At 37.3% G+C, this 17,130-nt stretch overlaps 1 protein-coding gene across 6 annotated transcripts in view; it reads left to right on the top strand.

The window, feature by feature from the left end:
* kank4 (KN motif and ankyrin repeat domains 4) overlaps positions 1-10,806 on the top strand; it is a 63,262-nt gene extending 52,456 nt beyond the window's left edge. For 5 of the 6 annotated variants that reach the window (XM_028403973.1, XM_028403970.1, XM_028403971.1 and 2 more), the window contains 6 exons: positions 1,709-2,017; positions 3,318-3,402; positions 4,007-4,226; positions 4,313-4,455; positions 4,881-5,081; positions 7,496-10,806. In XM_028403973.1, the coding sequence (XP_028259774.1) occupies positions 1,709-2,017; positions 3,318-3,402; positions 4,007-4,226; positions 4,313-4,455; positions 4,881-5,081; positions 7,496-7,618 (1,081 nt within the window). In that variant the 3' untranslated portion in view covers positions 7,619-10,806. Of the gene's footprint in view, positions 1-1,708; positions 2,018-3,107; positions 3,217-3,317; positions 3,403-4,006; positions 4,227-4,312; positions 4,456-4,880; positions 5,082-7,495 lie in introns of those variants that run through there. The other variant, XR_003670500.1, reaches the window with a different exon arrangement.
* Positions 10,807-17,130: the final 6,324 nt, after the last annotated feature.

Genomic DNA, 17,130 nt, shown 5'->3' with positions numbered 1-17,130 from the left:
TTGCTGAAACTGCGAGTTGGAATATTTGTGATTTGTGTGCATAGTTGTCAGTGTTGATGGTTGTGCGAGTGTGCTCGTGTCAGCATTTGTTGGATGCAGTTTGTGGTGGTGTGTGTGTGTGTGTGTGTGTGCTTTGAAAAGCTGATGAATTTTAAGTAAGGAAATGAGAGCAGATGAATCTGTGCAGCCATGTGGATTTCTATGCCACATTTTTGACAGGATCCCGGATGAGTTCACCAAACCTTACATCATTATTATGGCTTATCTGAACCGATTGTCTAAGTTAATTGTAAAATATATGGGGATACTGTTATATCTATATCAGATATTTATCAGTTAGGCCTTAGTAAATGCATATTTAGGACAGAAAATGAGTATAACTTTTACTTGATTTTTACTTTGTTTGCTTCTGATCACAGACCTAGTGGGAGGTATGACCTTGTGCATTTTCGGGACATTGCTGCCATGAGTGGTTTTGTTTTATTCCTGTGTTCCTGTTCTTGAATTCCTGAGCTTTTCTGTTGTCTGACCTGCTCACCTTAGCAGTGTTTTTTCAGAGTGTTGTTGTGCAGTCTGTTCCTTCCTCCCTGTTTCAGAATGATCTGCAAACAAACCCTCACAGCCAAGAGCAAAGAACAAATGATCTGTAGTTTTGCAAGAACTCCTCCTTTCAAACAAACTGTATTATAATGTGTTTTATTAGCTTTGAGTAAGTTATATACAAATATCCAGTCTGCTTAGAGTTCTTTTTTTGACTCCTGCTCTTTGCCATGAATATCTATTTCTATGTACCGCTGCTCCATTCCAAAGAAAATCGAGCAGATTGTTATTTATAATGAGACAAACATGTCAGACAACAATATTTTCTCTGACTATCTTTAGACTTCTACCCACACCAGGAAGTGGGCTGCTGTATTTCTTCTTCTTGGATGGTCTAACCTATCTTTGCTCTCCCTTGAGCTCCTATGGAATCCAGGGAATGCTGTGGCCCCTGAACACCTCTCGTTTGTGTGTGTGTGTGTGTGTGTGTGTGTGTGTGTGTGTGTGTGTGCGTGTGTGTGTGTGTGTTTATATGTGTGTGTGTGTGTGTGTGTGTGTGTGTGTGTGTGTGTGTGTGTGTGTGTGTGTGTAGCATGAAAATAAGCATGAATCGGTGGCATTGAGTATAAGACTTATTTGATCATTGACCTCACAGAGGGGCTTTAATGATGCTCCCCAGTGATCACACACAGCAGCCCCCACAGCTCTAAATATATCACCAACCTTTCCTCACTTAACAAGGTTGTGTTTTGTCCAAGGCTGCATGTGTGTGAGTGCGTAAACATGCCTATGTATTTTTATGTATATACTGTATAAAGGATGTTTTTGAATATGCTGCCGATGCTGCATTAGACGAGCATCTTTCTGATGTCATATTTGAGGTTTAGAGGGTAACCTGTTAATATTCACCTAGACCTGGCTGGAGTTGATTCTACTGCTCTCATTTACCTGCTTGGTTATTTCACTGATGTTTGTGTATGTATCTGAACTCTAAACACATGCTTTCCTTTAGGGAAGAAACTTAAAAGTAAACGTTTCTAAGCCCAGTACAGACAAGATGTCTGTTTATTTAGGGAGTGTGTTCTCACTTTTGAGGTAAATACCTCATCAATCATTTAGCACAGAAACAGCTTTATAGCGTATCTAATTGGTCTATATCCTCTGCAAGCTATGAGACGACGTCCAGCGAGGAGTCCAGTGGAGACGAGAAGTCAAAGGTGGAGGAGGAGGAGGAGGAGAAGAAGGAGGAGGAGGAGAAGGAGAAGGAGAAGGAGGAAGAGAGCTCAGAACCAGAGGTGGAGAAGGAAAAGGAGAAGGATCAAGAGGAGGCAGCAAAAGCTCAGGAAAAAGAGGCGGAGGGAAAAGAGGCAGAGGTCTCAGCTGAGGGAGGAGGTGCAGCGGGTGAAGAGAAGGAGGTTGAAAGAGACCTGATGGATCCAGAAGTCAGCCAGGAGCTGCTGGAGGAGCTGGCTGAAGGGTGAGAGCAGAAATTAAATCACTGACGATGTCTCATCACCGATGTGCAGCTTTGATCGAGCTCAGACGTTTCAATGATTTTACTTCCAAAAACATCAATGAACAAATGAGATATGAAATCAGATGAGAAAACAAGCTTACAGAGAAAAGGTGTTAGAGCTCTGCAGTAGTTTCACAAAAGGCTCAGCATACACAGTACACTCAGGCAGATGAGAAAAGAGGGGAGGTAAGAGGGGTTGAGGGGGACACAGTGGAAAGAAAGTTAGTCAGGAAAAAATGCATCTCTAAACTGAAGATATGATATTTCTAATTTTAATAATAGTGTGTCATTTGTTTGATTGGCTTGGTTTAAAACTGTTGATGGGATATATTAAAACAGGGCAGCAGAAGGAACATATGTAGAGTGGCTGTAGAGTGCTTTGTGCCGGTGAAGCTGCTCCATCCTGCACACTGTAGGCTACGTGAGACAGGCACTGAATGATGATCCAGTAGGCCACACACACATATTCAGTCAACACACACTGTCTGTATACCTGTTATACTTGTGTACAACCCTGCTAACATCATGTATCTTGCACATGTTTCCACATGTAAGCTTCTTACAAGCACACACACACACACTCCAGCCCCTGCTGCTCTCACACTAATAGAGGTCTCCAGTAGTCACACAGACACACTTCATGACCCGGCCACAGGCCTGGACAAATAACAAACAGCGTTGTCCTTCCTGTCACCAGCTGATCACTTATCTGTGTCAGGTATGCTGACAGGGCAGTAGATGGGGGCCCTGGGAGAAGGCAGGACTCATATTAACTCATCATTCAGCACCTGTCTGATTAACTCTGTGTGTGTGTGTGTGTCATTGCACTACATGTTGTGACCTACTTAGACTTTATACAGCCTGAAATGCACAGTTTGTGTGATGGATGACCAGTCTGAGCACTCTGTGGGTATTATTGTGCAGTGACTCAGTACAAACTGCTACCATGGAGGTTTGCATGTGCTATCAATGTGTCAGACTGCTGACTGATGTGTGTGAGCTGTGGAGGATTGTGAGGCATCTTTTATTTTCTCGTTTTCATCTCTGACAGAATTTACAAGAACCAAAAGAAGAACCAAAAGAAGCCCTCTCTTGGCCATATGTTATCATGGCGGGAGGGTATTTCCACATTACGCCTGGGAACAAATGGGAGAACAGATGTAGAGTGTGCTGGTTGACATATATTTAGTGAAGAACTTGGGGGGGGGGGGGGGGACCCAGACTACTCCTCACTGTGTCATATGGGTTATTTTTTTTTCAGGGAAAAAGTTGACAAGGGGTTCATAGACGCCTGCATGTATGTAAAGGACCGCATGGAAGAGGTTTCATCCCCGGATAAAGAGATGGTAAGAATTTCTTTCTGTTCAGTTAAATCCATGCTGACTTGACTCAGAGTGATTGATAAGTTATTGGCCACAAGTTATTGGCACATTTTTAAAGAGATATCCTGAAACACCCAGGCTTCCAAAAAAAGTCAAAACACTGTGGTGTGTAGTCACGGTGATGGTCTCTGTTTTCAACTAAGGAAAATGAGTTCTGCAGGTCTACCTGGAAATGGATCTCACTGTTTCATGGGCCAACAATGCTGAGATAGCCCTCCTCTGCAGGACCATGCCTGAGCTCATAGGTCTACAATGAATACTTCTTTAAAATGTTAACATTTTCCTATATTAATGCATTTATTTCAGTGGACTGTGTTAAAAGTAAATGTGCTAGATGTCTCATCAGTCATTCATCATATCAATCAACAATCCTGATTTCGTTGTGCTATAAGTTTATTGTTAAATTTCTGTCAAGTAAGACTTCATAGAGTGTGGAGTAATTTAGTTTATAGTGTTCTTCCTCAGGCTGAATATGCATCTGCTCTATAGCCCAAGCAGTTAAAGTTCAGGAAGCTAGTAAAACCTTGCTGGCATAGGTGTTTTTATGTGTCTCTTTCTGTCTGCTCAGCGTCAAGTTTTAGTGGTGCTCTACAAGGAGTGGTTCAGGGTGTCCAGTCAGAAGGAATCCCAGGCAGATACCGTCAGATTATACCTACGACAGGTGGGATTGACCACGCCCACTCTCCTGCCGTACGTCATTAACTTGACCGATGGCAACGGGAACATGGCGCTCCACTACAGTGTGTCACATTCAAACTTTCCCGTGGTCAAACTGCTGCTGGATACTGGTGAGACACACACACACACACAGACACACAGCAGCTCTGACAGCTGATGATGAGCATAATATTTGGAACTGTCTTTCTCTCTGCAGGCCTGTGTGAAACAGACAACATGAACAAGGCGGGCTACACTCCGGTGATGCTGGCAGCACTGACAGCCGCTGAGAGCCTCGACGACCTGGAGGTGGCACAGCAACTGCTGAAACTGGGCGATGTCAACGCATGCTCCAGACAGGTAACAAAGCCAGTACAGTTAATATGACTGTCCTGAATATGAAATGATTTGTTGTGCTGTCTTTTGTATTTTAAGATTTCAGGGGTGCAGTATATCTGGAAAAAAGATGTCCTCGGGGGAAATCAGAGGTTGTTTATAAGTGGGTCACTTAACAGAAAACATGTTAAAGTCAGCAGTTTTTTCCCCTCTTTTACTGCAAGGCTATCTTTGTTTTAAACCATGCAGAATTTATGAAAGAAAAGAGATAGCACATAAAGCTACAGAAGCATGTCAAGGTCACAGGATCTACTCATTGTTACCTTCCAGATACAGAGATATACTTCAGTAATTAACTTGCTTTGTCACATTCCTCGCTGATCCCCACAGCACACTCTTACCTATCTATGAATCTTAACCTCAATTCCAATTCCCACTCTCTTCTCCAGGCGGGCCAGACTGCACTCATGCTCGCGGTGAGCCACGGCCGTGTTGCCATGGTGAAGCTGCTCCTGAGCTGCGGCGCAGATGTAAATGCCCAGGACCGCGAGGGATCCACTGCCCTGATGTGCGCCAGCGAACACGGACACACACACCTCGCCCGTCTGCTGCTGGAGACAGGCCGCTGTGACACCAGCCTTGCAGATAAGGTTAGCCTTACACTGTAAAATTAAAACATGATACTGGTGTGGTAACATTATTTAGAGTGTAGGAAAGATGTGATACCTCCACTCCCTGTTGTTCTCAATAGTTTTTGCTTGTAAACTGAGAAGTTTTTAGGGTTGTCATGGTATTAGATAGGTAGAACTGGGAAATTTCACAGTTGCAGCAATATACAGGCACCCAGCATACTATACATAGATGTAATAGGTAAAAAAAAATATTAAAATATTATAAAATTTATTTTATAATGAAAAAAAAATTATTTAAAAACAAATTTATTCTGTGTATAGCTCAGTGCTAGCTAGACTGACTCTATCTTTACATTACTTCTTAATTCAAATGCTAACACTGTAGCTATATGCTAGAGTACATTTTACGTAGCTATGCGCCCTCCTGTGGTTGTGTAAATGTAATGCATGTAGATTTGTGATTGGACTCATCATCCTTGAGAGTCTTTTGTGTTTTGAAGAGTTTGCAGTTTTAAAAAGGGGATGTTTTAATCCAAAATATAGTGCAGTTCATCATGTGGCATTTGCAGTCAGTCTTTATAGCCTGTTACCTGGTCCAAAGGACCACTTTAGTTTTGGGTTTTAATGGCGATCTACTTAGTCTGGCATCTTCTGTTTCCATTATACAGCCGCTGGCAACCAGCATTAGGGTGCATTACTATCACCCACTGTGTTACAGCCAGGAGAGAAATGGAAATGATTTATCATCAGTACCAGTATGTCACAACACACCTTGTGCCGTACACTGCGAGTGCTTACTGATGCTATATGCTGATGTGCAGGTGTTTTCAATAACAAACAATAAGTAACTGTGTCCCCACAGTAACAGATGTGTACACAGAGCTGACCAGTGTGAGGGGCTCAGCAAGGCTGCATTCATTCAGAGGCTGGTCAATGGCAATGATTGTTTATCCTGGGGCATTGATTTCTGTCGATCGTAGATTATGCTGTGCCCGGTCAGGGAATGATCGCATCATGACTGATGCCTTGCCCTGCAGAAACAGTCCTGTAAACACACTGTTGCTCCTGTTTTTTATCAGCCTAACCTCTTCAACATTTCCTTGCCACATTCTGTTTTTAAGTGCCTGCTCGGGGTCAGGCTCTGGGCCTCTGTAGAGTGCCTGCAGACAGTTTCCTTTGTAAAAGACACTATACAAATAAAATTGAAGTGAATTGAATTAAACATAAGGTCTTCAGCTCACCAGTAGACGTTCAGTAGAGTGCGCTGTGGCCAATAATCCCATTACTTTTTGCATTATTTGCTTTATGACAGCAAATGAGACAAAATTTTGTGGTAGCTTTACTGAGCATGATTTTAAAATGTAAAAAAAATATGCAGCTCTGCTAAGCACTTGTAAATTATATGCATGCAAATGAAGCAGTTTGTGTAACGAGTGGAAAAAAATTGACACTAATACAGAACATTCACACTGTTTTGAGTTTTGCCGTGTTCCCACGAGAGAAGACGCGTGCAGCCTCATCTGCTGTCATTTGTTGTAACATCTAATATCCTGCCTTTGATTAGAGGAATAATTGGAAATGCCAAGGCTTCCTGCAAGAATCATGCTTATTCAGAATACTGCCGATTCTGAGAGCCACAAAAACCACAATTTCTTAGAGGTTTCAGTGTCAAGCAAGCACACTTCAATCTTAAACTGTAAAGAGGCAGCCTTTCAAATGTTTGTAACAGCACTTTAGAGAAAGCAGGGATAAAGCATTCTCATTTTGAATGCACTGTAGGTGAATGCATTATAAATAATCAACAAAACTGAGGTAAATGTATGGTCCAGACGGGAAGCCGTTAGTGGCATGGAGTGCCCCAGTTTGAAGGGATGTTAATGACATTCTTTAACCAGTAATTTCACAAAAATATTAGTCATGGTGTCTTATCTATCTAATTATTGCCTTTGTAAAATGGGTTTTGGATAATCTTATACAGCTAATATACAAAAATTCTGTCCTATAAAGGCCCCAAAAGATTGGCAGCCATGGGCCAAACACATAGCCTGCTATTAAAAACCAACAAAGGAACTTGCCTCCCGGCACGAAATTGAGCTGCTGATACAGTAAATGTTTTTCTGACCGGTTATGTTTACCTTTGGCCCTTTTCATCCTGCAGAACTTTCCAGGCCTGAAGAAAGATCTCCCATTTTGCATGACATTGGAAAGAAATTGTTAGATTAGATTATGATTTGTCGCATTTTTCTAAGTCTTAAATGGAATTTGCCATTTGAAGACAGAATACTACACATCAGTGCAGGTGCAGATACTGTTCAGTTTGTGCTGTAATGATCAGTTACGAGGCAACACTGACCCTGTCAGGATCAGATCAGTCACTGCAGCGTGTGTAATTTAACAAAAAAATATTTTATTCTGTTCTATTTCCCCTCCAGAACGGGCAGACGGCTCTGTCGGTGGCACAGGGATCCGCTCACAAGGACATAATTGACCTCCTGAAGGACCACGCTGAGGCCCGAGCATCTGACCTCACGTCCACACACACAGACCTCCTCTGAGCCCAAATCCGCCAAACCTTTCCAGTTGGCCACAAAACAAACCCTTCACGGAGGGAGTAATAAGATACCACACAAGACACATGTCAGACGTGGAACCTCTTGAGACCGGAGCGTCACGTCTCTGCCAACATGCCCTGCAGGTGTTTATGGATATGCTGCATCAACTACTCAAGTGGACTGGCAACAAATAAGGGGGACTGATGATAAGACATCGCCATAGTGACGATGAGTAGGGAGGGAATACAAAGCATCAGAATGGATGCACAGAATGGCAAGTGAACCGCTGCTTCTTATCATCAACGAGCTCTTAAAGCAAAATACTAAGCACATGATCTACCTTTCAAATATATGAAATATGACATTATTATTTTATTTTATGGCATCGACATTGTTTTTTTGTTTTCATATTTGGACATAAGCCATTATTAAAAACATAGTGTATTAGAAGGTTATTCTAACAGATTATAAATCATATACAAACACAGAACTTGTATTTTATACTGCACTTTTGTATTTGTTTGTGTACAGTAAATAGTCCTCTCTAATATCAGTGTCCAATATATATATATATATATCTATATATATATAGATATATATATCCAAAAGTGTTAAGAATTGAAAACCTCTTGTCAAATTTCTCCTTATTCAGTGAATATTTGACATCATTTAATGTATAGTTTTTGTCATAGTAACCATGTTCTTCATGGGTGATCATCATCTGTGAATTATTATTGAAAATGTTTGTGTTGTTCACAAAAACAACTCAGTTTTATAACCACAACATCAGGCAGACTGAAGAAAGTCTTCTCATGAGAAGATGATACCGATTGGAAGGTGCTGCATGCCGATACAGTTACTCCCCCTACTGGCTGTCCTGTAGTACAGCGGTATGTTGTAATACTGCCTGTTCTCATAGTTATTAACCTCTGTCCCTGCGTCGCCATCCCTCGGTTTAAAATGTTAATGTACTGTATGCCTTGTTCGCCTGCTTTTTCTTTTTCCTCCGAATCGAATCATGTATGCAACTGCTACAAAATGCACAATGAATGTCAGACTGGCTGTGACACATTCCACAAAAAAATGTAGCAAGTTTAACCTATACTGGCATGGCTGATATGACTATAACAGAGGCTGACAGTAAGGAATGAGTCTGGATATGTTGTTTTTTTTTCAGATATTTAATCACATGATCTGCCTTTAAACGGACTGGATCATTCAGTTTATTCCTCCAGGCAGTTCACATCTCTAGCTAGTAAAATGTTTTTTATACAAACAGAGAGATGGCTTTGTTTGCAAATAAAAAGGAAGCAATATCAATGAAATACTACCTTATCAATCAGAAACTAGGCAGTAGAGTCCGACTGATGTCAATTTGCCAGTATGATCAGCTGATCTGGTCGATCAATGTAAACACATTTTCTTTTTTATTTAATCCAAACAAAGAGCACATGCTGACTCCACTGTTTCCTAATGCATTCCTGTCATTTGGTAATGGTTCCCTGACTGTCACGTTGTAATCCAGTAGGTACCCCATCAGCAGCTTAAAGATGTGACAAAGGGGGGCGGCCCGTGTGGTGGTGATGTTTGGTAAGTTTGATTCCCATTTTGATCCATTGTGTTGTATTGTTTTTTATATTTACATTCTCTGCCACTCTGAGCCCCTCTTTGGTCGTCTTTAAGCACAAACACGTCTTGTTAGGTTTAGTGAAACATCATAGTGTCTCAGCTGCTGCACTGACTAATCTATCGTCTCTAGAATGTGATTTGTTGCCTGAAAAAGTGCAGCATCCTTCGTCGAGCTTTTACATACGATGTCTAATGGACTAGCTTCAAAGTGCACAGCTCAGGGAACCAGGCCAAGTGTGTGATGAGTTGGGAGTGACACAAATCTCTGTGTCAAATCAGTATCAACCCTAAAATTCTTCCCCACATCAGTCTGGCTCTGCTGGGTAGCATGAGTGACTTTGGTTTAGCCTTAACAAGGTATTTTTCTGTTTGTTTACTGAAAACCTGCACCCATACTCCCAAAGCAGGAGTAATAAAATGTTAAAATGATAAAATGTTTACAGCTCAGCACCCCTGTTACCTCTGCAGATGCCAAACATGAAACAAAGTGATCAATAATGTAACCTTCCTCTGTGTGGTTGTTGAAAAGAATCAAAGCCAGTTTTCTCACTAAAGTTAAAATTTAAAGGGGAATACCACTCAGAATAACAACTGCCATACAGTTCCTGTGGTCTACAACAAGACTTCAGACAGCTAATCAAAGTCTGAAACATTTACAGCATTTGTATTTTACTGAAAAAATCCAAACATCAAAGGTTTTATTACATCTTTGAGGGGTTTGTTTGCATCAAGTTCTTCATCGGACCACTGATGCTGCATCATTTCTCCGTCTCCAGGCACTAAAATAGGAATATTTAGACTGACTAATAGGGACAAGTGTCTTCATTACATGGAGCTCTTAACTCTGACTGCATTTTACAACAAAAACAGTGGCCTAGTCATCAGACTATGATTTGTTGGGTTATAAAGTAGCACAGATTTTCTCCACAGTGATGCTGCAGTCAGCATCAGCAGCACATCGGATCACTGCTGACTGTCTGTATGTTAAAGACGGGCAGGCAAAGGGTTAAGAGGTCCGTGCTGTGAGAAGTGTCAGTGGTGTTTCCTGGTCTTCCGTGCCTGTGCATTAATTCTTTATGGAAATCACATCTATATGTTTAATCCAGTGTGACCCAGATGGAATAATATGAACACATCTGGTTTAGCACCAAAGAACTGAACTCAAATCTGTTTCACATGGGGTTAAATATAGTAATTATATTTTATCTATGTTCCAGCCAAATACATGTACATACAGTATTGTGAAAAGTATATAACAAGTATTGTCTGACAGTTTGCTCTAAAAATAATATGAAGTATTTATTCCAAATGCTATATTTTTTACCATATCTAATATACTTATGTATGCATGGACAAATATTCAAGTGATTCAGCTGGATGATTAAAAATGACACAGATCTGATGTGATTATTTGAGTTGGGTGACTATAGTACAGGACATGTGAAGCAGCGTGACGGTGACGTCTGCCCAGTTTGTCTATGAATCTATGGATGTGACAGAGTCAAATGTAAAAACCTGTACCTCTGTAATATTCCTTGAACAACAGGCTGGTATGTTACAAAGCAGAGAACTACTTCTAAACAAATAAATATTCAAAACCTTATTAAATGTTGTCTTCTGTTTTTTCAGGAAGAAAGCTTCAGCTGTATCTGTATTATTAAGTGCCTGCTGCCGGCTAAACTCACACCATACATTTGTCTTTGAATTGAATGTGAACAGTATGGAAGCGTAGTGCATTCACTTGAGTAAAAAATAAAATCTGTTTTTACCAGAAATATTTTCTGTTTTTAGGAGTAATCTTTTTTTTTTTTTTTTTAAATGCTTTATTAATAGAACCGTTTTTACGAGTAGGCCTAATCTTTTTCACAAAGTGCTGCTGCCCACATCAAACCGAAAATATTTCTTGTAAAAACAGAAATATTTCTTGTAAAAACAGAAAATATTTCTTGTAAAAACAAATTATTTCTCGTAAAACCAGAAAAAAGATTACTCGTAAAAACAGAATTTATTTCTTGTTAAAACACAAAATATTTCTGGTAAAAACAGAATTTATTTCTCGTAAAACCAGAAAAAGATTACTCGTAAAAACTGATTTTTTTTTTCCGTGTAAAAACTGATTTTTTTTTCCGTGTAAAAACTGATTTTTTTTCCGTGTAAAAACAGAAAAAGATTACTTGTAAAAACATAAATTATTTCTCGTAAAACCAGAAAAAGATTACTCAAAAAAAACATACATTATTTATTGTAAAAACGGAAATTATTTCTTGTGAAATCAAAATATTTCTGGTAAAAACAGGATTTATTATTTACTCAAGTGAATGTAACACACTTCTGTAAGATAACAATATTAAACGGTTCCACATCAACACTAAAAGTATTTAGTGGAAATTTCATTGGCCCGCTGACCTGTCTGTCAAACTCACTTCCTGCTCGGCGCGCGCCAGAGAGTTTCGTGCACTGGAAGCGCGTGCTGTCTGAGGTTAATTAGAGACGGCTGCGCATGTGTGAACGTCAGCGGATCAGCGCGTAATGGCGGAGAAACTACAGAAAAGTCGTAAAATAAAAACAGTGTTTATATAACAAGCAGCTACCAGGAAAAGGACAGAAAGATGCAAAACAAGGGCTGTTATCGGTGACAGCTTCAGGAGCAGATAAGGCCACAAACCATCGAACAGGTAGGCTAAATCGTGTTTTCGTGTTTGTTGTGACAGTTTAATTGGTATTCTGTTAATTTTTTAATTGTTGAGATGAGGGGAGATGTTTTCACAAGGCAACGTTTTCTGCATCTCGAATCAACTTTTGTATAAACGCCCAGCCAGAATTTGAAGAAATCCCGATGTTTACTTCCTGGTTCGTGCAGAGACACGCCTACATTACGTCACACCGAGGCCGCAATCAGTTGATTCGGGCACCGGTTAATCCGATACACCGGCATCTTGCTGTACTCGCCGACACGCTGGTCGCTACCAACAACATAGCAGGAGCATTTTAATTTATTTGTTTCTGTATTTAACCGTGTATTTATTTATTTACTCATGACTGGAGGATATAGTTTTGGTCAGTCTAGGACGCCCCCTGGTGGTGGCCGGTCAGTGGCTGAATGGCCATTTGCCCCGGCGTCTCTCAATTATCATTACCGGTATATAAATAGAATCAAGTTTTCATATCCAAATCTTTTAGCTTGGTAAATACAACTTGCAAGAATTGCCACATTTGTTACATTTATATGTGTATGTTACATAATATTTCCTGAATTACAGTCTGCTCATTTTTGTTTTTGTTTCTTTTTCCCAACAAATGCCCCTGGATATATACACGCTGCTTCACTGTGAAATGAAAATCAGTGACCAGCAGGTGGCGGTATAACACAAAACCTGAAGAACAACTAAGGCATCATTACCTGTAAGGTTTGATTCTTTCTTCTTCTCTAATATTTTCATTGTATAGCAATACTAGAATTCACAAATTTTGTCCATTTACAATGATTAACTCCTTTTATTGGGAACGTTTAAATATAAATAATAAGACAAATGAAAGTAGGTCATTCATTGTTAATCACAAGTGTTTCTGTATATAGGAACAGTGAAACAGGATCACTCTTTGTGAGTGTTTGTATATAGTTCACCTGTAACTGATAGGCTATTAGCTTGTGTTGTAGATCCTAGGTGCAGATTGATGGCACAGTTGTCATCACAAGAGAGGTGTCCTAAAGAAAGTCATGATAATTTGAAAGCTTTTTCTGAGATATAGCAGCAAAATAGAAGAATAATTATATAGAATTGATCATATATACGGTTATATACAGTATATATTTTGTTTTATTGCAACAAAAATACAATGTAATGTCGTAGTTTAAAACTCACTACAAACAAGCCTAATTGTTCTCATGTTTAATTATGTTTATCTCTAGTAAGCTCTCATGATAACATAATAAAACATGATACCTGTACAGACATCACGTTTGTGTTTTGAAGAATCAAGAGAGATTAGATCACGGTGAACTAACCCTGCCACGTGGCTGCAACTCAAATGCTAAGAAAACACTCATTTTTAATCACAGAATAATTTTTACAAATCTCAGGCTTTAACTTTTAAGTTATTAATAATTTTCTACAAGTATGATGAACTGTTGGCCCAGTGATCCCTCTCATATTTAGTCTTTAGTCAAACAGGATATACATTAAGTTCTCCTTTCTGTACTGTGTTTAGTCTCAAGAATGTAGTTAAAGATCTAAATGGTTGTAACTGTAGGAGAAGTAGGCCAGCTGTGATCTAGAGCATCAAAGCTTCATAACATCCTCCCATTAAATTCACCTATTGTCAGTTTAGCAGGAAACCAGAAGCACAACTTTGAAACAATGTATCCATTTATTAGTCAGTTGTTCAATCCAAAGAGAATATTTCATGTAAAAACACTCTTCAAATTATATAAAGAGGAAGCCAGTGCTTACATACAGTATATACATCAGCTTTGTGCTACCTTCCTCCATTATTCTGTCTGAATATTCTCCCAGAGGCCCTTTTAACAGGTAACATTAAACACAAAATATTTTTCTTGTAAAACCAGAAAAAATATTTCTTGTAAAAACAGAAATTATTTCTCGTAAAAACAGAAATTATTTCTCGTAAAAACAGAAATTATTTCTCGTAAAAACAGAAATTATTTCTCGTAAAAACAGAAAATATTTCTCGTAAAAATATTTCCTGTAAAAACAAAAATAATTTCTTGTAAAAACAGAAATAATTTCTCGTAAAAAAGGAAAATAATTTCTTGTAAAACCAGGAATTATTTCTTGTAAAAACAGAAATTATTTCTCGTGAAAATATTTCTTGTAAAAACAGAAATTGTTTCTCGTGAAAATATTTCTTGTAAAACCAGGAAAAATATTTCTTGTAAAAACAGAAATTATTTCTCGTAAAACCAGGAAAAATATTTCTTGTAAAAACAGAAATTATTTCTCGTAAAAACAGAAAATATTTCTCGTAAACATAAATTATTTCACGTAAAAACAGAACATATTTCTCATAAATACAGAAAATAATTTCTTGTAAAACCAGGAAAAATATTTCTTGTAAAAACAAAAAATATTTCTGGTAAAACCAGGAAAAATATTTCTCGTAAAAACAGAAATTATTTCTCGTAAAAACAGAAAATATATCTCGTAAAAATATTTCCTGTAAAAACAAAAATAATTTCTTGTAAAAACAGAAATAATTTCTCCTAAAAAAGGAAAATAATTTCTTGTAAAACCAGGAATTATTTCTTGTAAAAACAGAAATTATTTCTCGTGAAAATATTTCTTGTAAAAACAGAAATTGTTTCTCGTGAAAATATTTCTTGTAAAACCAGGAAAAATATTTCTTGTAAAAACAGAAATTATTTCTCGTAAAAACAGAAAATATTTCTTGTAAAAACAAATTATTTCTGGCAAAACCAGGAAAAATATTTCTTGTAAAAACAGAAATTATTTCTCGTAAAACCAGGAAAAATATTTCTTTTAAAAACAGAAATTATATCTCGTAAAAACAGAAATGATTTCTCGTAAAAACAGAAAATATTTCTCGTAAACAGAAAATAATTTCTTGTAAAACCAGGAAAAATATTTCTTGTAAAAACAAAAAATATTTCCCGTAAAAACAGAAATTATTTCTCGTAAAAACAGAAATTATTTCTCGTAAAAACCGAAATAATTTCTCGTAAAAACAGAAAATAATTTCTTGTAAAACCAGGAATTATTTCTTGCAAAAACAGAAATTATTTCTCGTGAAAATATTCCTTGTAAAAACAGAAATTGTTTCTCGTGAAAATATTTCTTTTAAAACCAGGAAAAATATTTCTTGTAAAACCAGGAATATTATTTCTCGTAAAAACAGAAAATATTTTTTGTAAAAACAAATTATTTCTGGTAAAACCAGGAAAAATATTTCTTGTAAAAACAGAAATTATTTCACGTAAAAACAGAAAATATTTCTCGCAAAAACAGAAAATAATTTCTTGTAAAACCAGGAAAAATATTTCTTGTAAAAACAAAAAGTATTTCTCGTAAAAACAGAAATAATTTCTTGTAAAACTCGAAATAATTTCTCGTAAAAACAGAAAATAATTTCTTGTAAAACCAGGAAAAATATTTCTTGTAAAAACAGGAATTATTTCTCGTAAAAACAGTAAATATTTCTTGTAAAACCAGAAAATATTTCTCGTGAAAATATTTCTTCTAAAAACAGAAATTATTTCTCGTAAAACCAGGAAAAATATTACTTGTAAAAACAGAAATAATTTTTTGTAAAAACAGAAATAATTTCTTGTAAAAACAGAAAATATTTCTTGTAAAAACAGAAAATATTTCTCGTAAAAACAGAAAATATTTCTCGTAAAACCAGGAAAAATATTTCTTGTAAAAACAGAAATTATTTCTCGTAAAAACAGAAAATATTTCCTGTAAAAAAACAAATAATTTCTTGTAAAAACAGAGAAAATATTACTTGTAAAAACCGAAATAATTTCTTGTAAAAACAGAGTTCATTTCTCTTAAAACCAGAAAAAGATTACTCATAAAAACAGAATTTTTTTTTCCGTGTAAAAACAAAAATAATTTCTCGTTAAAACAGTAAATGTTTCTTGTAGAAACAGAAAATGCTTCTTGTAAAAACAGAAAAACATTACTTGTAAAACCACAAATAATTTCTCGTAAAAACAGAAAAGATTACTTGTAAAAACGGAAATAATTTCTTGTAAAAACACAAAATATTTCTTGTAAAACCAGAAAAAACCAGAAAAAAACAGAACTAGTATTCTGTTAATTTTCTCATTTTTGAGACAAGGGGAGATGTTGGTTGCGCTGCACGTTTTCATAAGGCAACGTTTTCTGCATCTTAAATCGAAACTTTTGTATAAACGCCCAGCCAGAATTTGACGAAATCCCGATGTTTACTTCCTGGTTCGTGCAGAGACACGCCTACGTTACGTCACACCGAGGCCGCAATCAGTTGATTTGGGCACCAGTTAATCCAACACACCGGCATCTTGCTGTACTCGCCGACACACTGGTCGCTACCAACAGGAGCATTTTTATTTATTTATTCCTAAATTAATTTATTTCTGTATATAACCATGTATTTATTTGTTTACTAATGACTGGAGGATATAGATTTGGTCAGTCCCTGGTGGTGGCCTGTCAGTGGCTGACTGGCCATTTGCCCCTTAGATACCGGCGTCTCTCACTTATCATTATGTAAATAGAATCAAATTTTCATATCCAAATCTTTTAGCTTGTTAAATACAACTTGTAAGAATTGCCACATTCGTTATTTACATTTATATGTGTATGTTACATAATATTTCCTGAATTACAGTCTGCTCATTTTTGTTTTTGGTTCTTTTTCCCAACAAATGCCCCTGGATATATACACGCTGCTTCACCGTGAAATGAAAATCAGTGACCAGCAGGTGGTGGTATAACACAAAACCTGAAAAACAACTAAGGCATCATTACCTGTAAGGTTTGATTCTTTCTTCTTCTCTAATATTTTCATTGTACAGCAATACTAGAATTCACAAATTTTGCCCGTTTACAATGATTAACTCCTTTTATTGGGAACATTTAAATATAAATAATAAGACAAATGAAATTGGGTCATTCATTGTTAATCACAAGTGTTTCTGTATATAGGAACAGTGAAACAGGATCACTCTTTGTGTGTGTGTATATAGTTCACCTGACACTTTCCCCCTGTAACTGATAGGCTATTAGCTTGTGTTGTAGATCCCAGGTGCAGATTGATGGCACAGTTGTCATCACAAGAGAGGTGTCCTAAAGAAAGTCATGATCATTTTAAAGCTATTTCTGAGATATAGCAGCATTATATAGAATTGAACATATATACGG

This window comes from Parambassis ranga, chromosome 4 (assembly GCF_900634625.1).
Source record: "Parambassis ranga chromosome 4, fParRan2.1, whole genome shotgun sequence".
Lineage (NCBI taxonomy): Eukaryota > Metazoa > Chordata > Actinopteri > Ambassidae > Parambassis > Parambassis ranga.
The sequence above is the reverse complement of the archived record's forward strand: the minus strand, read 5'-3'. Positions and strand labels throughout refer to the sequence as shown.